General features: G+C 38.1%; 1 protein-coding gene across 2 annotated transcripts in view; it reads right to left on the bottom strand.

Annotated features, from left to right (window-relative positions):
- Positions 1-24,856, bottom strand: part of ANO3 (anoctamin 3) — a 436,850-nt gene extending 411,994 nt beyond the window's left edge. For both annotated transcript variants that reach the window (XM_077114243.1, XM_077114244.1), the window contains exon 1: positions 24,332-24,856. In XM_077114243.1, coding sequence (XP_076970358.1) covers positions 24,332-24,470 — 139 coding nt within the window. In that variant the 5' untranslated portion in view covers positions 24,471-24,856. The remainder of the gene's footprint in view (positions 1-24,331) is intronic.
- Positions 24,857-25,091: the final 235 nt, after the last annotated feature.

The raw sequence follows: 25,091 nt of genomic DNA, 5'->3' as shown, positions 1-25,091 counted from the left end.
CTGAGAGAGAAACCCACAGAAACAGAAATGAAGCTACTGAAGCAAAAAGCCAGGAGAAATGGAACCAGAAGAGAGAGGTCAGCAGAGGCCACCAGGACAGCTGACAGAGGAGTCGCGGATCACCTGCAGCCTGCCTACAGGAAGAAGGTAGCATTCTGATCATGCTTTGATTTGGACATTTTCACGGCCTCAGACCTGTAAGCTTGTAAATGCTCCTGATTATATGTGCAGTGGTTTGGTGAGCAGGGCCATGTTTGTTCTTTCTTGGCCCTGACAGAGAAACTTATTAATGGTAAGGTAGCTTTTTGGGTTAAGACAGATAAAATAGTATGTCATTGTCATCAAATGCTCAGTGGTTGAGAAGTATAGGAATAACGGCTGCATTTAAACATTTTTGTTTTTGGGGGCCTGGGAAGGCACCGGGAATCGAACCTGGGTCTCCAGCATGGCAGGTGAAAATTCTGCCACTGAGCCACCATTGCTCCACCCTAAATGTTATTTTAATCACGGAGATTCATGTTCTTTCTTAACACATGTTGGAAGGCCTGCAAATCACTTTGAGAAAGATGCATTTTAAGTGCCCCTGGTGGAGAAAACTCCTGAACTGGTTACTTCAATTAATAAGGGCTTTTAACTTAGAATTGTGAAAAGTGTTTTTGACCCCAAATCACCCATTCTAAACTTAACTGCAAATTTATATGTATCTATATGTATATTTCATGAGTATTTTGTACTTGAATATCAAAGTCAGCTTATGACCTTGTCAAGAATATAACTGTTCTAAAAAATGTGAAAACACATTTTTGATGCACTAAAATTGTTTTTTTTTCTTGTGTTACATAAAACAATGTCAAAGGCTTATTGTACAAAGTAAGAGATATTTGATGTTCTGTGTGTCAATTAATTTGTATTATTATTATAATTATACCACTACTAAACCATGTTAATTTAGTATGGGTTTATATATAAACAGTTTTCTACTGTTTACCCAGTATTTTTGTATCAATTAGCTCACTTGATAACATCCTCATGAGATCAAAGCAATTCCAATTGTATGACTAAAGCTGCAGCAATTCCAGTGGTTAATTATCTTGTCTGGGGACACAACACCATTAAATGACAGCGTCCACATTGGAATCTAGTTCTTAACCACTCCAGTTTCAGTGTCTTTTCTGCTAAGTATGGATTCCTTTCCACCACAATCCCTTACAGGACTGTACTCTCACTGGAAAAATCCAGTTGTAGACAGAGATTAAGTTGGAGTCACATCAAGTACACCAACCCCCATTCCTCGCCTCCCCAACAGAAGCAACAGCCCAAGTAATCCTCAAAAATCAGAAATAAGTAAGGAAATTGGAAAAGGAGATCCTTTGAAAAGAAAGGGTTGAAAACAAATTCAAGGTCTTGTCTGTTTTTTTAGATGCTATAGAATGAAATGCAATTTAAAGAATCTGAATTTTTCATTTTCAGAAAACTGAAAATGTGAGACAAAAATAAGACCAATTTGGTTCCTCCTTGTTATGGCCACCATGATTTAAGGCTGCTGCTTCACTCAGACCAAGGACCAGGAGATATTATTTGTCTGACTTAAAAATATATATATATATATATATATATTTATATGTGCAAAGCTTAATAAATGTTTGTGTAAAACTTTTAAAGACTATTATTCATCAAAATGCTCTTTAAGTAGGTATTTTGAGCACTTTAGGATTTCTAAGTGTTTCCTTCTATGAGGGCTAACAATATTTTATTAATATATGAAAATATTTTGGACTTTGGTATTTATTTAAATATTTCATAAATCGTTCCCTGTGATTAAGTGATAAGCTGAATTGCGACACTCTTCAGGGATCCTTCATTCCTAATGCTCATCAAATAAGGCAGAAAAGTTTTGCCATTATGTCAAATATTCTGTTTTATTAAACTTATTGTAGAAATATGTCTTCGACCATCCATACAATTTGGAAGGATTCTGACATCATTAGTTCATGGGGGTTTCGATGTTCAGCCAAAATGGAGCATATTAACAACAATAAAAAGCACCCACACACTAGGATCACTTTTACCAATTCTTCATTCTATCGCCCTTGTTATAATTAGTGTAGCTATTAAGAGCAAATTAACAATCTTTACATCCCACCTACTCTACTGCTTACAGAGTTGCGTGGTCTCGGGCAACCTGTTTAACATTTCTGTGCCTCAGTTTTTTCTCTATAATTATAATATCTTTTCATTGGGCCATGATGAGGATTAAGTAAATTAAAATTATATAAAACATGTAGAATAGCGTCTGGCACTATATACACAGTAAATGTTTATTGTTATAGTTGTTGTATTGTCATTATTATTTAAGATGGAGAAATGGACATTTGGAAAAGTCAATGGCACATGTTCATGCTAGGTACTTGGTAGAGATATGAGGATTTATATGCACATCTCTAAATGGGTGTGACCACGGCAGAATTCTCATCTACCATGCTGGAGACCCAAGTTCTGATTCCCGGTGCCTATCCATGCAAAAAAAAAAAAGAAAAGAAAAAAGAATAAAGGTTATAGGAAAAAATCTCTGAGTCGTGTAGCTAAGGGTCTGATTTATTGCAAGCCATTTATACTTTTTTAAAAAAGTTTTAATCTTAAGAGCCTTAAATTCTAAAAAATATTCTCTCTGGGTATTTTTACATTTTATATTAACTTGACTTTATTTTAGAAATTAACTATAATTAGCTGACAGCACTAAAATGAAATCAGCAGAGCAAAATTACAGCATCACACTGAAGTGTTCCTTTCTTATGTGTTCATTCATTTGCTCAATGCCCAGCATTTACTGTTTCAGCATCCAACATGCCCCAGCATGTCAAAACCTTAGTACTACTATTCCCTAAGTGAGAATAAATTACTTACTAATCTTGAGTAGATCATTTTGATTGAGAATACTCTCATTAGTTTGTCCTTTTACACGTCTCTCTAAAGTGTCTGAAAAAGCTCTTTACCAGGAACACAAAGTAATAATAATTACAATGATGTCCTCTACATACCACTTTGTTTTTACTTTGCAGACATTAGTTCATATTAAAATAAAAAGTACATTTTTCTGATACTATCCAGGGAAGGAACAATGTTGATATTATTTTTATAGAGGCAGTGAAAAAGGAGATAGAGTAAGAATTTAATCATAAACACAGACCAAGTTCATTAACGAGTACCAGATTTCTCTGCATGTGTTTTTTTAAAGAAAAATAATTCTAACCATGTAGTACTCCTAACCATTTAATATTTACATTTGGAAATGGATGAGTTAGATTATGTTAGGAAATCAGGGAAAGAAGATAGTATAACTACAAGCTGGATTATCCCCACATATGTAAGATTCAAGCCAAATATAAACTGGAAGCTCAAATTAGTAATTTAGAGATTAAAAGAATATTATATCCATATAAACTTATATTTAAATAGTTCAAAATTGCTAGTTAAATGCCAAATTTCCAAATATGCAATCAAATGATATTTGATCATTTCTTTACCTCATCAGAAATAGCTTATGTTTACGTTTCCTTGTCATATTCAATAGAAAACTGAAGAACAAAAATTGAATTATAATTGAGGAACTGCAAAAGAAACTATTATAGGGTTCCAATATTCTTGCTGTCTCAACCCTTTGAATATAAGGATGTACCTCACTTTTTAAAAAAGACTTTGGATTTCCTTTTTACTTGAGCAGGAATAAAAATTACTAGGTGAGGACACATGTCTTAGTTTGCCCAGGTCTGCTAGAACAGATACCATAGACCCGTTGGCTTAAACAACAGGAATTTAATGACTCATGGTTTTGGAGCTAGAAGTCCAGAAGGTGTTGATAGGATCATACTTTACAGAAGTCTCTGAAGTCCTGGTGGTGGTTTGTTGGCAACCTACAACTCAATCTCTGTCTCTGTCACATGGCTTTAATACCATCTATCTCCTACTGTGTCCAATTTTTCTTTATTTATACAACTCTAAATTATATGGGATTAAGGCCCACCCAAGTCAGTTTGACCTCATCTAACTAATAGCATCTTCAGATTCCTATTTACAAATGATCTCACATCCACAGGACTGCAGGTTGGCACTTGAACATGTCTTTGTGGGAGGGTCATGATTCAATCCTTAACAACCATGTAAAGCACAAGCTTTGGCTTGAGTCTTAGATTATGGTTTTTTGGGGCATATAGCGGTAACTACGATTCAACCTTCCTTTTGCCTGGAAATATGACTATATAATATCAGAGATGGGAATGATGAGTACCTATGCTTAAATACCAGGTATATTTAAAACAACTTGGTTGTCATGCAACTAATTTCCCAAGTTTTCTGTTGAAACTTCCTTCTGTAACGTAAAGTCTTTACTTGACAGTGGTTGCTCCAGCTGAGGCTGACCTTACACCAAAGTATCCATTGTTCAAATAATCACTCCTTTAGTTCCGAACCAGGGTCTATTCTATTAGCAGGCAGCAGCTTCCTTATTCAAACATTATAGAACTCTGCAGGGTCCTCTTGGTGCATTTTTCAGGGTTCTCCAGAATAAATTGAACTGACAGGAGACAGGATATAGAGAGATTTATTATAGGAATCAACTCATGCGACCATGGGGATTGGCAAGTCTGAATTTTGAATTCCACAGGTCAAGCCACAAGGTGGGAATTCCAATGAGTGCTTTGATGAATTCCTCAGGAGAAGCTGGCTGCCTGCTTTTGACATAAGAATTCTTCTTTCTTACTGCTGAAATAATCTGTTCTCCGGTTAAGGCCTCCACCTGATTGGATGGGTAAACTGTGTATTCCCGAAGACAATCACCTTCATTCATTGTACATGTAATCAGCTGACTAAGGATTAAATCAGTGAAGTACAGTCACAGGAACAATCAGGCCAATGTTTCTTGACAAGACAACTGGACACCATAACCTAGCCAAGCTGACACAGGAAATTATCACATATAGGCATTAAAATCAGACACACTCAGATTAATATCTGTATTTTATCACTGGGAGAGATAATGTGCTCCCTCGGATGATCAATTTCTACGTCTCTAAAATGAGGATAATAATACCTACTTCTTAGAGCCAGTATGAATTTTCCATGAACTACAGAATATCAGAATGCAAAGTGAGGTTATTCCTATTTTAAAAAGCTGAAAAAAAGACCTTAGATCTAAGATCAATCAATAAATATTACTCCCACATTCTAAAGAAAGATCCTATGCCCATTCACTGATGATAAAGCACACAATTGCATTTCTTAATACTTTTATCATCTTGATCCTAAATGTAAGAGATTATAGGAAATTAAAAAGGGAAAGACATGAGGGCTGCTGTACACCCTGACATAACTGTTGGACTGCTGTATACTCCCTATGTCTTCCCCAGAGTACCTTGCCCCCACCTCTCCAAATGGTGGAAGCTTCAAGGAAATTACTGCAGCCACAGAGTGTGACATCCAGGTGAGAGTCTGGCATCTCACCAGCATCAGTTTCTCTCTACCTCCCAATTTGATGAGCTACAAGAATGAATGGTTCTTTGGGCTGCCAAGAGACCAGAGTGACAAGTGATGGAAGTCTTCTTAGGGGAAATTGAATGTGCTCCCGGGAGTGTAGGTTGCTTTCTCATACTTTTCTGTGGTTAACTGCACGTTTTCCTTTCCATGGTTGTCCTTCCACCTTTCTGTTTTCACTCTCTGAACAAATTCTATTTAGTCTTAAGAAGTCAGTTCAACTATCCTCTTCTGCTGTGTACTTTCTCTGCAGCTGTGTTCCTACTTTTCTAGCAGAATTTGTCACTTCCTCCCACAATATTTTATTCATAAGTTAACTATAGCACCAACCAGGTGACATATTAATAGAAAACTGGAGTAGCTATTTCCTCATGAGACCATGCATCTTTTGTCTCATTGAGCAAGGTCCATTACATAAGACTCTTAGGAAATACTTTTTTTTAAATGAATAAATGAATGAAAGTAATAAATATAATTTAGAAGATTGTTTGAGTTGAGAGATTCTGAATGGATACTTCCATGAAAGTCTGTCACTTATTGTTGGGGATTAAATCATGTACCCACAAAAGATACTTAATTCTGAATCTATGTTTCTGTGAGTATTAACCCATTTGCAAATAGAATTTTTTACTATGTATTTATTTGTGCAAAGGTCTATGAGGATTGTTGATGCAGTATATATTGGAACTAAATTAAACAAACTGATTCTTGGGGGTTGGATTCAAGAATACTAGCTTCCTTAGGACTTTATTTTAACTCACTTGTACAACTGATTGTATATAGGGGAGACCTAAGTTTGCTAGACCTGCTATATGAGTCAAGATCTGGACTTATTTGTGAATAAGATCTTCAGAGATTTTATTTAAACTGAATCAAGGGGGGCTTTAATCCATATGACTGGAGTCCTTATAAACAGAGGACTAGCCAAAGTGGATTAGTCAGAGGAATCCAGAGAAAGCCATTGGAAGAGATTGATGACATCTCCATCTGAGAGAAGACTGTCATCACCAGAATGATAGACTCCAATGCAAGCACTATCAATATTCAGATGTTGGATTTCTAGCCTTCAAAACTGAGACAACAAATTCTTGTTGTTCAAGCCAACCCATAGTTTGGTATGTGTCATAGCAGAGCTAGCAAACTTAGGTCTCCCCTAGACACAATCAGTTGTACAAGTAAGTTAAAGTCCTAAGGAAGCTAGCATCTTGAATCCAACCCCCAAGAATCAGTTTGTTTAATTTAGTTCCAATATATACTGCATCAGCAATCCTCATAGACCTTTTCACAAATAAATACAAAGATAACAGAAGATCAGAAGCATAAATGAGAATATTATGTCTGAAATCATTACTATAACTCCAACAGTTTTTTACTGGTACTCAGTTGTTCATTTGATTAGCTCAGTATTAAGAGTTGGCAGGCTTTGAGAACAGCAATAAAAATAGAAACTTGTATAACCATACTTTGGATGAGAAAAATGAGACCCAGAGAGATTCAATACTTTATTCACACAATCTACTTATGGCAGAGGTTAAACAGAAATAGTTTCTTTTCTGCTTCTTGATTGTTATTTATGTAATACCATATTATATCTATATTTACAAACTGAATATCTAAACTAGCATGCTTTCAAGTAACTTATAGTCTCATTAAAATGAAGACATTTTACTACTTCACAATCGTGGAATTCATGAGCTTATTATTTGTGGTTTCTCTATTTTTGACCATGTTAAAAATCCATAATATCATTCACTTCTGATTTATTAAGTTACAAAGTTAAATAGTATGAGACATTTAGCTTTTGTTCAAAATCAGTATCAAGTTCCTAATATGATAGTGTTCTTATCATTTTTCCATCCATCGTTCAATTTACCATTAATTCTTGTAAAGTCACACATGCAAAATATTTCTTTTGAAGAAGTGGGATGGGCATAGAGCAGAATAAAAATCCAAAAGAAAACACTGGATTAAAAGAAATCCAGTAGATATAATATCCTTAGTTCTTAGCCTTAGACTTTTTAGTCAAAATCAAAAGTGAATTGTCAAATTTGATACTGAGCTATTGCTTGAACAATCTATAATTGATGAATATGGAAAAAAGGAAATGGTAATTTTTTTAACTGTTCCAATGAGAGTTCTAGTCAATGTAAATTTTTTACAAAGGAGAAGACAAAGTATTCTTGAAAACTGAAAAGATAATGTGGATGCGAACCTAGGAGATGAGCCATTTCCTAAGTCTTTGTAAAATTTGGAAGCGTGCAGCTGCTTGCGTGACCTAGGTCCGTTAGTGTTTAAGCTAACCTCCCTATGGAAGGAGAAATGTGCAGATGGTCAATAGCTGTAAGAGACCAGACCCTTTCTATGTAGGGTGCTAACTTATACCCTCTTACTTCCTGGAGTCCTTACAATGTTATTATGTTTACAGTTATCTACAAAACAACCTATAATCCTTTCCCTGTGCACACATACTATAATCAGTCTTAATCTTGTGTCACAAGACCCCTCTGCTCTTCTTAAACTCAATGGAATGTCTTTGTCTCAGGCCCCTATAACTGGCCCTGTTGATTTCTGCCTAAGTGTGGAGTGATTTCATCCAAGCTCTGAATCAACTGTCTTCAGAGTAGAATCATTTCCTGATTGACTTACTTCTTTACACCTGAAGTAAATTCCTATAATAAAGTTCATGATTCAGTTTGTACCTAGCACTTTCTTTGGCCACTTGGCAGAAAAGTCCCCTGTGGGTCGGAACAATTGGTGAGCCAGTCAGGAGTCCAAAGAAGCCCCTGCTTCTAATGGTATGAACTTGGGAAAGGGAGATTCCTTGGGTGGGACACTAGGGTGGACTGTGATGTCTTTGTGGGGAGGTGGTGACCCTCCTAGATCAGCGGGGTCCACCAAAAGAATGCGGAGATGTTGTAACTCCTTGGCTGGACTAAAAGCCCTCCTGCAACAGGCCACAGAACAGTTAGGATTTCATAAGGAAAAAAAAAAGTGCTGCCAGGCACTGAGAAGGAATTGAAGGCTGAAATGGTAGTTCACTGCCTAGAAGAGAAACTTAAGTCAGAAAGTGATGTGTGAGTAGTGCAAGAAGAATTGAAGAATGCCTTGAATGTAAGGTTAAAGCAAGTGGATGAAAACTTGGAGATTTTTACATGTTATTAAGCTAGAATGGGGGCAAAAATTGCATAAAGCCCAAGTAAAGCATATCCTTACTTCCCTCGAGTAGGGTCCCAAAGTATGGGATCTCTGTGGAGGAAGGGGGAAAGCACAAATTAGTTTGCCCTTTAGTACAAAAGAAGATCAAATCTGAAACTGCTGCTGTCTCAGAAGGGGGGCTCAATGAGGACCCCCCAGGCTGAACACAAGATACATGTTACCTCACTAGAGTTCACTACTGCTTGAATGGAGGGAAATGGGCTTTCAATATAGGCAAAAGCCCCCCAAAACTTTTGCAAATTGGTTGTTGTGATTATTGGACATGGGTGCTAATGGCATATTGCTCTCAAGGTATAAGTTAAGCAAATTAATTTCTTTCACTACTGAACCCTTGCTGCACCAGTGCATGCATGCAGTGGACCCTAACCAAGAAGCATGCCCATTACTGGATGGACTTGTGGCCCAATGAAGGAGATTTACCACACCTAGCCCCTAGTGGAGTACTACTGATGGGTTCCAAGATATGCTTCAGGGATTAGGTATAAAGCAGAAAATTTATGCATCTGACTTTGCTGAATCTGATAGCATAAATTTCACTGCAGGAATGTGTGAAGTGATCCTGCAGACTGCAGTGGTATGGAGCTTTAATGCCAGCTCTCAGCCAGATGATTAAACAACCCATCTCAGAGAGAGAAACTGCCTATGATACCAGCAGGCAGAGCTTAGGGCCATAGGAAATGTTCTAAAGGGACACAATGGTCCAAATCTAGTATCATGCTGACAGATGTGGGCGATCTGATAGCCACAGGAACTAAGACCAAGGATATTGATAGGCAGCCAAATGCAGTGCTGAGCAAATTATGCTGTAAGCTGCCCAAAGAACAAGGGTTTACTAAGTTTCAGACCAGGGTACTAGAGGATGATGATGATGTTAGTAGTCTTGGCTGATGGCTCCGAAGGAGACCTCTGCTCCACCAGCTGAGGAGATCTGGGAAGCCCCATTTTTCCTTGATTAGGGGGCAGCTTTGGAGGAATCTGGAAATTGGTGGCCACACATGGAACTAACCATCTTTTGGCCCCCAACCGATGAACATGGGGTTTTAGTATTAATGGACACCAGAGTGGAATGTACCTTAAGATATGGGAAAGAGTCATGGACCAGAGGTCCCACATTATCTATAGCAGGATATGCCAGCCAAAGATTAAAGGCACACAATGTTGGCTGTTAATGTGGATTGGTTGGTTGCTCCCTGTGTCTGTTTGAATCTGTTGTGTACCTCAGAAAAGCCAAATTCTTTAATCCTCATTCAATATTGCTAGATGGGATATTTTTTATTGTTTCCATGGAGATGTGTCTCCACCTATTCAAGGTGGGATTGCTTACTGGAGCCTTTTAAGATAGAACCATTTTGGAAAAAGCTTTAGAGCCAGCAGAGCTGACACAGCCAGAGATGTTTGGAGATACAGAATAGAACACTCCCATGGAATCCTTATGAAACAGAAACCAGTAAATGAAGGTAGCTAATGTGGCCATGTGCCTTTTCAGCTGACAGAGGTATTCTGGACCCATGGGTCTTTCTTGAATCAAGCTATCTTTACCTGGATGCCTTAGTTTGGATATTTTCATGTCCTTATATCTGCAAACTTGCATCTTAATAAATTCCCCTTTTTAAAAGCCATTCCATTTCTGGTATATTGCATTCTTGCAGGTTTAGAAAACTGAAACACCCTCTAAACATATACAGTGTTTCTATCCCCTATCCCAGAGCACATATTAGGCATTGATATATTACTAACAATTATTTACAAACTATTATAGGTGAATCCCACCTCTCATGTTAGGTGGTTAAGGCCACCATGAGAGGCCATGCTAAGTGGTCACCAGTGAAAATACCCTCTCCTAGATGCACAGTGACAGTACCTCAATACAAACTACCCAGAGACCATCAGGAAATCACTGCCACTATTAAAAAGCTAGAAAAAGTAGGCATTATTATTTCAACTCAGTGATTTCAATAGCCCTGTTTGGTCAGTAAATAAACCTGATGGAACTTGGCAGAAGACAATTGACTACACAGAGCTAAATAAAGTAACTCCTTCTTTGTTTGAAGCTGTGCCAAATATTACCACTCTATTATAAGACGTAAGTACTAATTTAACCAAATTCCATTTTGTGTTAGACCTTGCTAATTCTTTCTTCAGGATTTCTTCAGATACCTCCAGCCAACATGCACTTACATGCACATGAGAAGGACAACAATGGACATTTACCATTCTACACCAGGGGTATCTTCATAGTCCTCCTATTTGTCATGGGCTGGTGGAACAAGACCTAGATTAGGAAACACTTTGAAAATGTGACTCTGTTTCATTACATTGATAATGTCATGCTAACCAGTAATTCTCCAGAACTAGAAACTGCCACTAACACAGCAATGGCCACATTGTAAACTAAGGATGGGCAGTAAATTGAGACAATTATAAGGGCCTGGATGCTCTGCCAAACTTTTGGGTGTTGTTTGGACAGGTAAAATTAAAACTATTCTCTCTGTTGTTGACAAAATATAAAATTATCTCATCCCTTATATTCCCAAACAACTAATGGCATTCCCAGGTTTGTTAGGACATTGGAGACTATTTGTACCACACAGCACAAATCTTAAAAACTTTGTACATATTAGTTCAAAAGGGTAAAGCTTGGGAATGGAATAGCCCCCAGCAGAATGCTTTTGAAAAGTATGAATGGGCTATAGCATAGGCACGAGCTCTAAGGAAGGTGGATTTGGACATGCCTTGTGAATTGGATGTGGCCAGTACTGATATTGGCCTTGGGTGGGGCTTGTAGCAATGGCAACAGGCAAAACATGTACTTATTGGATTCTGGTCTCAATTGTGGAAAGGGGCAGATTTAAGACACAGTCTTATAAAAAAAAAAAAAAAAGTTTTGTGCAGCTTATAACACCTGCAAGTAGAAGGACTAAATCAAAGGTGCTCAGTGACTCTGTGAACTGCCATCCCACGTAACCGCCACCAGTAACCCCCATTTCGGGAGTGTTCAGCTTAGCATGCTGACAAAGCAGGAGGCCTATCTCTTGCAGTGAAGTGTTTCAATAACAGCCTGTTAAGTGCAGAGATGCATGGCATCTTAGGACCTATGTGGAAGAATGATGCTGCCCTTTTCCAGCTAACCCTTCTGAAGTGGCTGCTCCCGTTCCCATGATTGATGGGAGTGGAAGCATATCTAGCTCTGCCTGGTACACCAGTGGGTCAGAACATGGGCAGTCTGCTATGTAGGCAGCTGTAGTTATTTAACCTAGCATAGCACCATCTGGTGGGAAAGTGGAGCTATGCAAAGCTGCCAGTGGGCTGAGCTAAAGGCTGTGTGAATATTCATCATCCATGAATCTGGGGACACATTGACCATTTGAACGGACAATTGGGCCATGTGCTGAGACTTAATGATATAGATGGCTACACGGAAACAGAAACAGTGGACAGTGATCAGTCATACCCTATGAGGGAAAAGAGATGTAGGAAAATATCTGGGCTGTATGTCATAAATGCAAAGTAACTGTTTTCCATGTTTCTGCCATAATGTTAATTCATTACAAGCAATGTTGGGGCAGATGTTTTGTCAAAAAAACACAGTTTAGTGCCTGTAGCACATGAAGCTACTGAGTGGCTTCACCAGAAAACAAAACATCAAGGGTATCAGACCTTGTGGTGACTGGCACAACAATTTCAGCTGCCTATAACATGACAGCAGATTAAAAGAGGTAGTAGATGCCCATCGCTTGTGCTCTCGACAATGGCCTAGGATGCTTCCAATCAATTTGGCCATATTGGTCATGAGCAGTTCCTGGTCACCTGGTGACAAGTAGACAGTATAGGACCTCTTTCTATGTCTGAAGGGGCAAAGTACACCTTCAAAGCCATAGATATGGCTACAGGGCTGCTCCTGGCCTTCCTACTCAGAAAGGCTAAACAAAGGCTACAGTGTGAAGCCTAGAGAAAATAAGACCCCTTCTTTGCGGTCCGTACACATGTGGACAGTGATAGAGGGCCCCCTTCACTGGAGAGTTGACTCAGCCATGGGCAACAGGGCCTGGTATTTTATGGACTTTCCACTTGCCTTATAATCCAACCATAGCAGCATTAGTCGAAAGGATGACCAGCCTCTTAAAGGAGCAACTAAAACATGACAAAGGCCTCTGCAGCAGTGGACTCAGAGGCTGTACCCTGCCTTGACCAACGTTAATTCTAGGCCCAGGGTGACTGCCCTGGCAGCTATTGATATAGTGACTGCCGGAGCCATACAAAAGGCCTTTAGTATACAGATAAGGGACCAGTGACATTGCCGCCACAGAGAGGTAATGGTAACAACGTGCTCTTGCCTGTGCTACAAGCACTAGAAAATGGGGAAAATAAGATCAATTGGTCCTGGCCCTGGCCTATGCAGCTTTGCTGGTTGGGAATCCTAAATCCATAGGGTATTGAGATTGTTCAGAATTTAAGCATCAGGCCAAAGCTCCTTGACAAAATGCCTCAAATTGTTTATAACGTTAACTCTGGACCCACCATACACAAGGCATTGTATGTATGACATTATGGACTCTTTTATGCCCAAGCTGAACCATTCCTAGAGACCACACCTCACCTCCCAGGGGAAAAATATGATATCTGAAGCCCACCCATAACACACATTCTCCAGGGACCCTTTTATCCACTAATGGGAATTTAATGTGTAATATTATTAGATGACCAAGACCTGTGCTTTATTGTTCTCTATAGGTATACTTTTCTCTCATAGTATTGTGGGAAATACACTGCTGCAGGGGATTTCTTCTGTAACCTTTGCACACAATAGGTCTCAGTGTTGGGTATACACTGAGTTGCCATCATATAGCACCACTGGTCTCCTGTGGAAACGTCGCTCCTGCCAAACCAAGGATGTGGAGTGCAATGCTGATGTGGCAGAACAGCCACCACCGGCGAGTTTGGGAAAATATCTTTTCTTTCTCTTTTGTCACTGGAAACTTTGCCTTCTAAGGCTGATTCTTATTCTTATATGTACTCCCTAATCCGAGAACACGCTGACAAATCCTGGCCTATACTTGGATATTCGGTATTTGATGGCTTGGGGTGGCTCACTGTGTAGTCTGTCACTATGGACAAAGTGGCATCCATCTACAGAGCTTCCAGAAGAGTATAAGGAGCTAGGGTGGCTGCCTAGTGACCTTTGCAATGTAACTTCTGTTTGTAAAACCGCAGCCTCTTCTAACGGCAAAAACATAAGTAAAAAGCATGGGGCCTACCCTGGCCCCAAGGGGTGGCTCTGGACCTGTGGGCAAAACTGCTGGCCCTACTTGGCCTAAAACAGGACTGATGATGACTATGGGGGCAGCCCTATGTACCTGCTACCTTTACCTTGCCACATATACCCAGTAGTTGGGAAATGGTAAAAACCTGGTGTTTCTATCCCCTAGCTATATTTTGTTACTATAGCAGTGCCAATAGGCACTAGTTAATCACACTGGACATACACTCAATGAATCAAAATCAGCTATGTCCATACTTAGCAAAGAAACCGTACAACTTAGAAAGGTGGTTTTACAAAATAGGGTGGCACTAGATATTCTCACTGCATCACAAGGGGACACCCATGCTTTAATAAATATCCAATGTTGTGAATATATACCTGATAACTCATAAAATGCTTCACAAGCTTTAAATTATATGCAAAGTCACATATAAAACACTGAACACTTATCAGATGATTCCGTCACGATGGTTTAATTCTCTAACCTGGCTATAGCGCCACTTGCTAATAGGACTGTTTGCTGTATAGGCTAGTTTATTTGTACTTTGTTGCTTACTATATTGTTGTTGTGGATTATGGATGTAATGCTTGGGTTGTGGGAACCTATAGCTGAGCTATTCCCTAAGTCTTTGTAAAACTTGAAAGCATGCAGCCGCTTGCATGACCTGGGTCAGTTAGTATCAAGCTAACCTCCCTACAGCAGGATAAATGTTCAGATGATCAATGCATGTAAGAGAACAGACCCTTCTCTGCATAGAGTGTTAATCTATACCCTTTCTCCTTCCTAGAGTCCTTGCGATGTTAGCATGTTTACTATTATCTACAAAGCAAGCAGTAATTCTTCTGTGCAGACAAACTATAATCAACCTTACCCTTGTGCCATGAGACCCCTCTGCTCTACCCCTGTTCTCATGCTCAATGGAATTACTTTGTCTTGGGCCCCTATAACTGGCCCTGCTGATTCTCACCCAAGTGCAGAGTGCTTTCACCTGAGCTCTGAATCGATCACCTTTGGAGCAGCATGATTCTCTTATTGACTTCCTAACTTACTCCTAAAAGTTAATTCCGAAAGTAAAGTTCATGTCTCAGTCCATACCTGGTGCTTTTCTTTGGTCTGTTGGCTGGAAAGGCCTCTGTGGGTTGGGACAGCAGCTTGATTTGTAACTACATGGACATACATATGTAATTTTTGGTGAAATGGTTCAGGGGGAGTCTGTCAGGCTTTCCAAGTATTTTCTATTCTGTGTTTTGAGAAATCTCTGAAGTTCCCAGGTGTACAGCATGTAAATTTTAAGAATCTATTCTCATAAAATAAATTAATGAGGGAAAAATAGGTACTCAATAAAGTTTGAGTTTAGGTATTTAGAAAAAGAAAGACCTTTGTTGGTTGGAATTAATCAACGAAGGCTTAGAGATAAATATGCTTTGCTTTAGGCACTAATTCAGTAAGCATTTTCACATTTTTGCTATATACAAAGAATTTTCACAGTCCCCACTGATTTAAAACAAAATAAAATCCCCAGGACCTAACGCAATGTGGCATAGAGAAGATGTTAAATAAATATTTTAAAATCTATTAAGTACATTTATGTTATAATATAAAACATATATTTTGCAAACTTGCTGTTATGTAACGTGATATGGCCTATGATAGTGACCTGTAAGCTGTGTCTAAGAAAGCATCAAAGAGAAGGTCATATTTCAGAAAACTTTTGAAGAAAAAGGAGTTTTCCAGAGGAAGAGGCAGAAGGGAAAAATATTTCCTATTGTCCCAAACTATTACAGCACTATAAAGTTTAGTATAAGCTTATAAGCTGGTTTACAAATATAAAAAGAACTTGGTTGCTCATTTAACTGAGCTCTGGGTTCAGGCTAGCTTCAGGCAGAGCCTGATTAGTACGCAGACATTATGGTGGGATTTAGCTCTAAGTTCTGCTTCCTCTGGGTTTTCTTTGTCCTTAGTCTCCACAAATAGTCCCCAATAGCTTCTCATGACTCCTTAAAGTCTCAGTTCAAGCCTCATACTCTTTCTCCAGGCCCAAAGATAAACCCAGGCTCCCCAACTAAAGTCCTGAGGTCCGCTCTGATTAGACATACTTAGTTTTCTTGCCACATCAGTTAAGATACCCTAACGATCATAAATAAATCAGGCACATCCCTAGAGCTGAGAATGTGACTTGTCTACTCAGACATCATGATTAAGAATGGGGCAAAGGACAGCTTCTTAAGGAAAACTTTGGCCAATTGTTTCCATAAAAAAGGGGAAAATCATATTCTGCTACAATTGTTATACATCGCAACTTTGCCAAGATAGGCCTTATGCTTTAGTCTTAAAACCATCCATTGGAAAAAAAAATCAGTTTCCTCAGGCTAGAGAACATAAACTCCATTGACATTTGCCCCCAAGTTAATCTAAAACTGCAGAAATATAGAAAGTCATTAATATTAACAACATCCATAACTACAGCTTCTCGAGAGTAGAAGAACCCTTGGCCCAATTTCTAACCAGATGGCAAAAGTGTGACATCGCTCAGTGGTTACACAAACACAAGTTTATCTTATGCCCTATCCTAGCATGAAATGAAAAGTAAGAACACAAAAAACCCACATGCTTTCCATACTGAAATAAAACCGAATCAGGCCAGGACAATCTGAGACCACTGGAGGAGCTTCTATAAACAGCCCAAGATGAGTCACCACCTCTTACCCCTATAAATTAAATGAAAATTTATCTTTAGCGAGAGGAAGAGAAAAGAGCAATACTGCCTTGAGGACAAATTAAATTTCTATATGAGGTTTAGTTTCCAACTATTTTGGTTGCAAAAGACATAGATACGGAGCCTTGAAAGCAGAGATTAAGGCTGTAGTTTGTTAGACTTCTGTGGGTTAAAAGTGATTGGCTGTGGGCCCAGCTTAATGTTACCAGGCCTTGACCTGAAAGAAAAAGGAAAGCCAAAACGGGCTTCTTGCAAATAGCAAGGTGTCTATCAATGGCCCTGTTCAATGTTATGAACTTGGCCTGTGGGGCCCACTATTGTACACATGCTTATCTTATTTCCCACTACCCTATGACGTGGCCCTTCCATATCTCCAGGCAGCTTTTGTCACTAATCTATCAAAATCTGGAAAGATATTACTACATCCACCACTGAAGACTCTTTATGTTGCAAGTGACAGAAGAGCCAACTCAACTCGGCAATAACTAAGGAACAGTTCACTGGTTCAGTAACGGAAATACTTGTAAAGAACACTGGTTTTGGCATGGCTAAAATCATGGGAACACATCAGATTGTAGTATATCTTTATCTTTTGGCTCTAATTCCTCTTGGCTGAATTTAGTCTCAAGCAAGTTGAGGATAGTTACCAGCAGCTTCTTGGGCTTCATCATTCTGTGTTTAAATTCAGGAGAAAGAACAATCCTTTTTCCAAACATTTTAACAAAATTCTGGAAAGCACTAATTAGACAGGGTTAGGACGCTGATACTCCTCCAACCCAATCCTATGCACTGCTAAGTCTCTCACTGGGGTCACTACCAATTTCTTAGGGTTAGGTTGTGATAAAAACCAATTAATTCCTTTGCTACTTTTAGCCAATGTGTGCATGCAAGACACATTGGCTAAAAATAGCAAGGGAATTTCCTAAGAGAAAACAGTTTTTATACTGGAAGTTTTACATACAAAAAAATTAACTGGGAAACTCTTGCATTCACAAACAAATACTTAATGACATCTCATTCTTAAATCTATGTTATTTCATTCTCATTATACATAAGGGCTCTTAATCTTCTTTCTACACCTACATATGGACATGCTCTCACATATGTAGTATTTGAGTAATTCACAGTATGTTGCTGCATGCACTATTTTTACTCCCACTTAAAAAAAAGTGCATTGAAATCAAAATGAGATTGATTAACTATGAAGAAAATCTTGAATCTGTTTTACTTTTAAAGAGCATTAATATTTGCACCCTCCAGTACAGTACAATTTATATAATTTTTCATAATTATTGGTAATATTCTTGATTTAATAATTTAGATGAGAACTTGCTATCTACTTTAAAGAATGCTTCTTGTTAATTGCTTCCTAGAAAGAGGTTTTTGAGTAAAATTTGTGGCTACATTTCATCATGTTAACCTGAGAATCTCATTTAAAATATTTCACTGTAAGCCCTGATTTATTGTACTAAATAATAGTAAGCCAAACTACCATGGCCTGCTGTAACTGAGAAATTAAGATTTAAAGGATGATTATAGTTGCTGAGCAATTATATAGATATTCCTTTTTGTTTTCTGTTGTATTGGGTAAACAGAGGGAAATACCTGAAATCTTTGAACTGTGATCCAACTGTCTTGATCTCTGATAATGATTGTATAGCCTTGTATCCTTGTGATTGTAAAAACCTAGTGATTGACCCTCATATTTTAAAACACCCGTATTATCAGGTTTTTCAACTCTGGAGTCCTGTGATCACTGAAGACAGCCCCTACTTTTCATTAATGAAGGGTCATGGGTCAGCCTCCCTAATTCCAAGGTTATCTTGACAAATGAAACTGAATTTCACCAAAATCAGCCTGCCTGCCATGACCAGTAGCTTAGACTTTAAGCTATAAGTGACCTAGACCTCTTTATAATACTAAAAATCACACTCATCATCATATTAAGACCTCCATTTACTTACATGTGTTCTATGACTAAGCATGTAATCAGTCTGTCCATGCTCAATAATTAGATCACCTCTAATTACATCATCTGGGGCCATTGTGCTCATTATTCTAAAACCTGCCCATCTCTTGATACCATAAAACTATCAGAATTACTGCAGTTCAGGTTGACAGAGTTTTAGACTGATAGGCTATCTGATCTCCTGCTTCACACCTAGCAATAAAGGTTTCCTCTCTTTGAAACCCCAGTGTTTCAGGAATTGGTCACTTGAGTGGATGGGACAAAAGAATCCACAACCATTGTCCAATCCAGTAACACTATTCTAGAAAGCAGAGCGAATTTTTGTTATCTTATATCAGGGACACATGATGACAGACAATTTTTGAGGAAAGATTATCTCTTTTCTGCACATTAGTTTATCTCTATATGGATTAGTGAAGTCTACCCAATTATCATGCAATAACGCACCAACCATTTATCAATACATCCATTAGCATTTGCTTGCATATTAGCAGGAAGACCACTTTTTCATTCATCACTTTGGTTTTTAATAGATGCACTCAATTCCTAGTGGCACTATTCTCTGCAGGCATTTAGGGAAATAATGGTTGTTGGGATTATTTCATTTTGCAACAACACATTAGCATTAACTTTTCATTTTACGAGGCCACCCAAAGTATGCATATTATATGAACCTAGAGTGTTCTTTTTGAGAGAGAAAGAGTTGGAGGCCCCTAGGCAAGACTATTAAGAGATCAAAATTGGATTTAAAGCATTTCATACAGAAACTGGAAGGTTTCTCTCCACCTCTGGCCCATTTTTGTAAAGGTATTAACATATTAACAAGTAGCTCTGCTCCTTGTGTAATTATTGCTTTCTGCTGTTCCCTCCATGAGGAACAGAAGAAAAACACATCATATCCCTCATCTTGTGGAGGTTTATTCTCTATTTGATGAGCTAAAACATTTAAAATGCAAAAAAAAGTTAAAAAAGCAGTAATAACACAAAGGCACTTCAATGTCAGTGTCATAGAAGTGGACACCCTGACTTCACTATAGGGAGAGTGGCATGTTGTACAGAAAAGGATGCAAAAGAGTCTTTTTGGAAGAGTTCAAATCTGAATTCGTCTAAGGAGGAGGAATAGATGTAGATGTGGATTTAAGAAAAATAGGAAAGCATTCCGTTAAATATCTAAATAAATAAACCACTAGCATGCAAAAGCTGTGGATCACAGGGCTACAGCTGATTGAGAGTTATTATGATCTGAAATTATCTGAAAGAAAAATAATGATGTAGATATCATTGTAGGCAGCCCTTGCCAATGGCTCTAGCATGACCACTGACCAAAGCAGAGATTCTTAAACTTTAGTGTGTCTGAACATAACCTGAAGACCTTTTAAAATTCTGGGCTACATCTATAGAAATTTAGATATAAAGGGTTTGGGATGGGATCCTGGAATGTCCATGTACTGTAAGTATCCTAGTGATCTTAATGTGAGTGATCCATGGACTACACTTTGGAAAATACCTTGGTAAAGGGAATTCTCTAAGCTGATATACTGAGAGTTACTTTTTTAATCCCATTTATGGACTTTTTTCATGACTGGATTAAGAACACATTTAGAGCAACCATTAGATCTTCTAAATCCTTTATATTTCTCAGAGAGACTGGCAGAGAGCTGAGCAGATTAGACATCTAGCAGTACTCACAGTGAATGATAGCAATACTGCAACCAAGAAGTTAGGATTTAAGGGATCATTATGATTACTGAGTCATTATATAGATATTCTTTTTTATTTTCTGGTACATTAGAGTAAACAGAAGAAATACTTGAAATCTTTGTATTGTAATTCAGCTGCCTTGATCTCTGGTAATGATTGTATAGCCTGTATCTTCCTTGGGCCCTTGTGGTTGTAGAAACCTTGTATCTGCCCTTCACTTGTACCTATTTATCTAGTTTTTCAACTTCAGAATTTGTGATCACTAAAGACAGCCCCTGGTGTGTATTAATGAAAGGTCCTGAGTCAGCCAAGAACTAATCCATCCCAAGTGCAAATTATCTTGATAACTGAAGCTGGATCTAACCCAAATGGGCCCACCTGACATTCACGGTAGTTTAGACTCTAACCGACAAGTGACCACATACTTCATTATAATACTAAAATTCATGCCCATCATCATGTTAAGGCTGCCATTTTCTTACATGCATCCTGTGACTAAGCATGTAATCAATCTGCACATGCTCAATAATTAGATCACCTCTAATTACATCACCTGGAGCCACTGTGCTCATTATCCTAGAACCTCCCCAATTTTTAATGCTATAAAACTATCACAATTACTGCAGTTTGGGGAGAGTGATATTTGGGTGGATAGGCAATCTGAGGTTTCTCCTTGAAACCCCAGTATTCAGGAACTGGTCATTTGAATGCACAGGCAAGAATCTACCGCCTTTGTCTGGTCACAATATCATCACTATCATTAGTCATGAGGCAGTTGGTCATAGTTCTAAGTATCTCAAGAGAGCAGGCCCTGTAATTCCTTCCAGCAGAACAAAATCTGTTTACTCAGTGGCCTATCTTTTAGCCTGGTCAGAGATGAGGACTTCTGGGTGGAAACGGTGAGAAGATCATCTTCTATCCCAGGGTTGGAGAACTTACAGAGCCAAAGGCCACCTCAGAAACACCCCAGCCATCCACGGCCATGGGAAGATTGCTTTTTCATACTGACCTTCTAGTACATTTACAATATTTAGCAGATTGGTCAGCTATTTCTGGGTTGCATCTGCAGCATAATGGGGCTGTTCATTTTCTAATCCCTTGGCCAAGTCCAGAAAGACACAAATAGTTCGAATTTTCTAAGAAGTGTAGTGATTGAACATGTACATGTGTGTGGTCATATGTCTTGTGGGGGTACTATACAGTTTTGATAAAGGGTTGATTTTTGTTTGGGATCATGTTAGACTTTAAAATTTGTCATCGAGGAAAAAACAACAACAATAACTAATTGCCTTATGATTCACTTATATTCCTATTGGAATAGGTCTATATTAGTGTGAAAAGCAATGGAGAAAGAATAATATGGTTTTTACTTTCATTTTTGGTAACTGGCACTTGTGTGTCTCTGAGTAAATCACTTAAGTTATTCTTTTTCAAGCATAAATAAAATTGAAAAGAATCTTATGTGCCTCAAAGAGTTGCTATGAAATTGCAATACATCAACACCTTACTAAAATGTTTGCATTTTTAGAATATGGATTTAGAGAAGAATAACGACTCTCTGTGGAAATGAGTTAAAGGTAATTTTTAAAGATATAGCATTCATATCAACTTCTAGTATGTAATGGTAGTTGGTCAAGAGTGTGGAAACAGTTCACTAGAAAATGTGGAATTGAATAAACTTCCTAATGTATGTAGGTAAAGGTAACTAACAATGTTACATGATTGTGTAAGCGCCTCAACAAGAGGATAGAACACATTTAAAATTGAAGTAGCCATTATTTAAAAGCAGATTTTAGGTCCTAAAGCACCAGGTTTAAAATATAGGATAAATGAAGTTATAGAAAATATGGATAAAGTAGGAAGGGGGCATGCTTGTGGTTCAAAAAGGTTGTCTGTCAGTGGGCCGGAAACTTGTTATAGAAAATTTGGAGATGGTAAGATTAGTCAAGGGGCTATTCAGGTGCCCACACTATAGGAGCTGGAGAGTGTCAGTCCTTAAAACCTTCTGTCAGGCAGTGAGTGAGTCATAAACCTATTATTCCAAGCACCTCTTGAATACTGGGAACATAATGGTGGACACACAGGTAGAGATGACAGATATTAAACAACATACTCGGCAACTCATACTTTATGTTGCAACAAGTGCAATTTAAAGTGAATCATTATATAGATATTCCTTTTCATTTTCTGGTATATTAGAGTCAACAGGGAGAAATACCTGAAATCTTTGTATTGTTATTCAGCTGACTTGATCTCTGATAATGATTGCATAGCCTACATATTGGACACTTGTGGTTGTAAAAACCTTGTGTCTGCCCCCTTCACTTGTATCCATTTATCTAGTTTTTCAACTGGATAACCCCCTGATGATTGAATCAGGGGTTCCTGAAAAAAGATAGGAATGCCAGGAGGGAGAGGGATTTTTAGGGAGTTCAGCTTAAATGTGTTGAATTTGAGACACTTTCAGGATATAGAGGTGGAAGTGTTTGCTAGGCTCTTGAGTGTTTCAGCATGCTTCTCTGGGGAAACATTTATAGGTAAGATACAGAGGCTTAGGTCAACTGCATAAAGAAAACTGTTGCATCTGGGGGAATGGATGTGCTGTGACAGAGATAATGGAATACAAGAAAAAAAGGTGAAAAGAACATTTAAACCATGATTGAAGTGGCAAATATTTTATTTATAAGCCTTTTTCAGGCCAAATCTGCAGCATAAAAGCTATTTACATTTGTGAAGAACTGATTGTGCTACTTCTATGAAATTATGGGGTTCAACACCCTCTAAAACTTTTGCTCTAGAGAAAAATAACAGAATGGGTATCTCTATACTTACAGTAGAGAGAAAAGTTGCAAAAGGATGTCTAATGTAGCTGATTTCAGAAGAGTGTATACAGTAAAACAAGTCATTTACCAAAGCATCTAGGAACAAAAAATCAGCAATTGGTTGGGGTCACAGAAATTGTTTTCTTTTTCCCCCTGAAACATCCAATAATAAAAATTGTGGCAAAAGTTCTTTTAGGAGAATCTTCTGGTTGTCAAAGAGAATTGGCAAGTAATTTTCAATGGACAAAAAGATAATCTCTAATAGTAATCAGAAGTATGAAGGCTTTGCTTAACTTTTACATTCACAGTATACCATTTTATTTTTAACAGGCAAAGATGAATGAGTCAATCATAATGCCATTTCCCTTTATAATGACACTTAAAATATGTATTAACTGTATATAATGGCTTTCTACAAAATATGATTACTGCATTATAAACATCTCAAAGCCATCCATTCTACACTAAACCCTCATACTTTTTTTATATGACTGCATATTAGTGTACAATCTTATTCCCTCAAAACTTAAGAGCAAGAAGGTAACTGTACATTCTGGATAAGTAACATCTATAGGAACCAAATAAAATTCCTCGTTCTGAGTTGTAGCAACACTGCCAACTTATACAGTGTCCAGGTCAGGCCATAGGATAACACAGCCAATGGGAGCATTTACTCATTCTCAATGTAAAGGTCAACACACATGTCATCCTTCACATATTTTCAAAAAAAGGAAACAGAAAATAAAGCAGATGAATGAAAGATGGCAGCAATTTTTCTCTCCAGTCTATGGGCAAAATCCCTGATGTACACAGTCATTCCTAACAAAACTAAACCATCAGAGGCTTGGCTGTTCATAGAAACAAAGGCTATGCTATATTAACATATTTCTGAGTTCTTTGAAGTTTTTTCCTGACATTTCACCGCATAGGCAAAAATCTCAGCTCTCAGTTGTTTTTGCAGAAGTCGATTCATAAATCCTGTGGGAAAAGTGACTCAGAAAACTAGAATTGACATCAGCTAATAAATGAGTGACAAACATTTATTTTCTACAATAAGATACCAACGAAGTACAGAGGTTAAGTTAAGATAATGAAAATATCAATCTAAAGATTAGCTTACCAGTGGGGACAGAATTGGAGTGCTGAGGTTCCAATTGACTGAAATCACCAGAGAATTCATTCGAACAGGTTAAAGTAAAATCTCCATGTCTGAAGGCTTCAGGAGAAAGATCATCTGGTTCGCATTTTACAGCTGACATTGCAAGTACCTTTAAGAGCTTTGTACATCAAATTTCACTCTACTGAAGTTTGATAAAACATAGGGAAGCAAAAAAGAAAAATCACTGTATTGTAATCAGGGGTAACTTCAGACCTTCCAGAAATTATTTTCTTTTGAGAAATGCAAGCAAAATAAAATAAGCAGAGCTGACTCTCCAAAAAGTTTTCTGTACTCTTGCCTTTCCCAGACAATTCACTTCAATAGGTTGTATGGATGTTAGAGTTGTTTGTCTTGAAGATATCTTGCTGCCTTTAAATGATAGTAGCACTAACCCCATCGCAAAGAGGCTGCAGTGGAAATTAAAATGGACTAAGTGAAGACATAGGCAAGGCTGCAGAGATGCTTTTAGTAGCTTGATTTTAGAAGTTCTCATTCACATTTCTGTATACAAGAGATCAGTTGGGTGGGGCTATGAACTGTCAGGGAATGCAACTTTATTCCACTGGGCAGCCCATCAGAGGAAAGTTTTACTTTGGAAGGAAGTTAAGTCTCAATAATATTTCAGTTGCTCTTTTTTCTTTTTGGGGGGGGCGGTGCATGGTCCGGGAATCGAACCCGGGTCTCCCTCATGAAAGACCAGCATTCTAACTGCTGAACTACC

The sequence above is a fragment of the Tamandua tetradactyla genome, chromosome 8 (genome assembly GCF_023851605.1).
Source record: "Tamandua tetradactyla isolate mTamTet1 chromosome 8, mTamTet1.pri, whole genome shotgun sequence".
Taxonomy (NCBI): Eukaryota; Metazoa; Chordata; class Mammalia; order Pilosa; family Myrmecophagidae; genus Tamandua; species Tamandua tetradactyla.
This window is presented reverse-complemented; position numbering and strand designations above follow the sequence as displayed.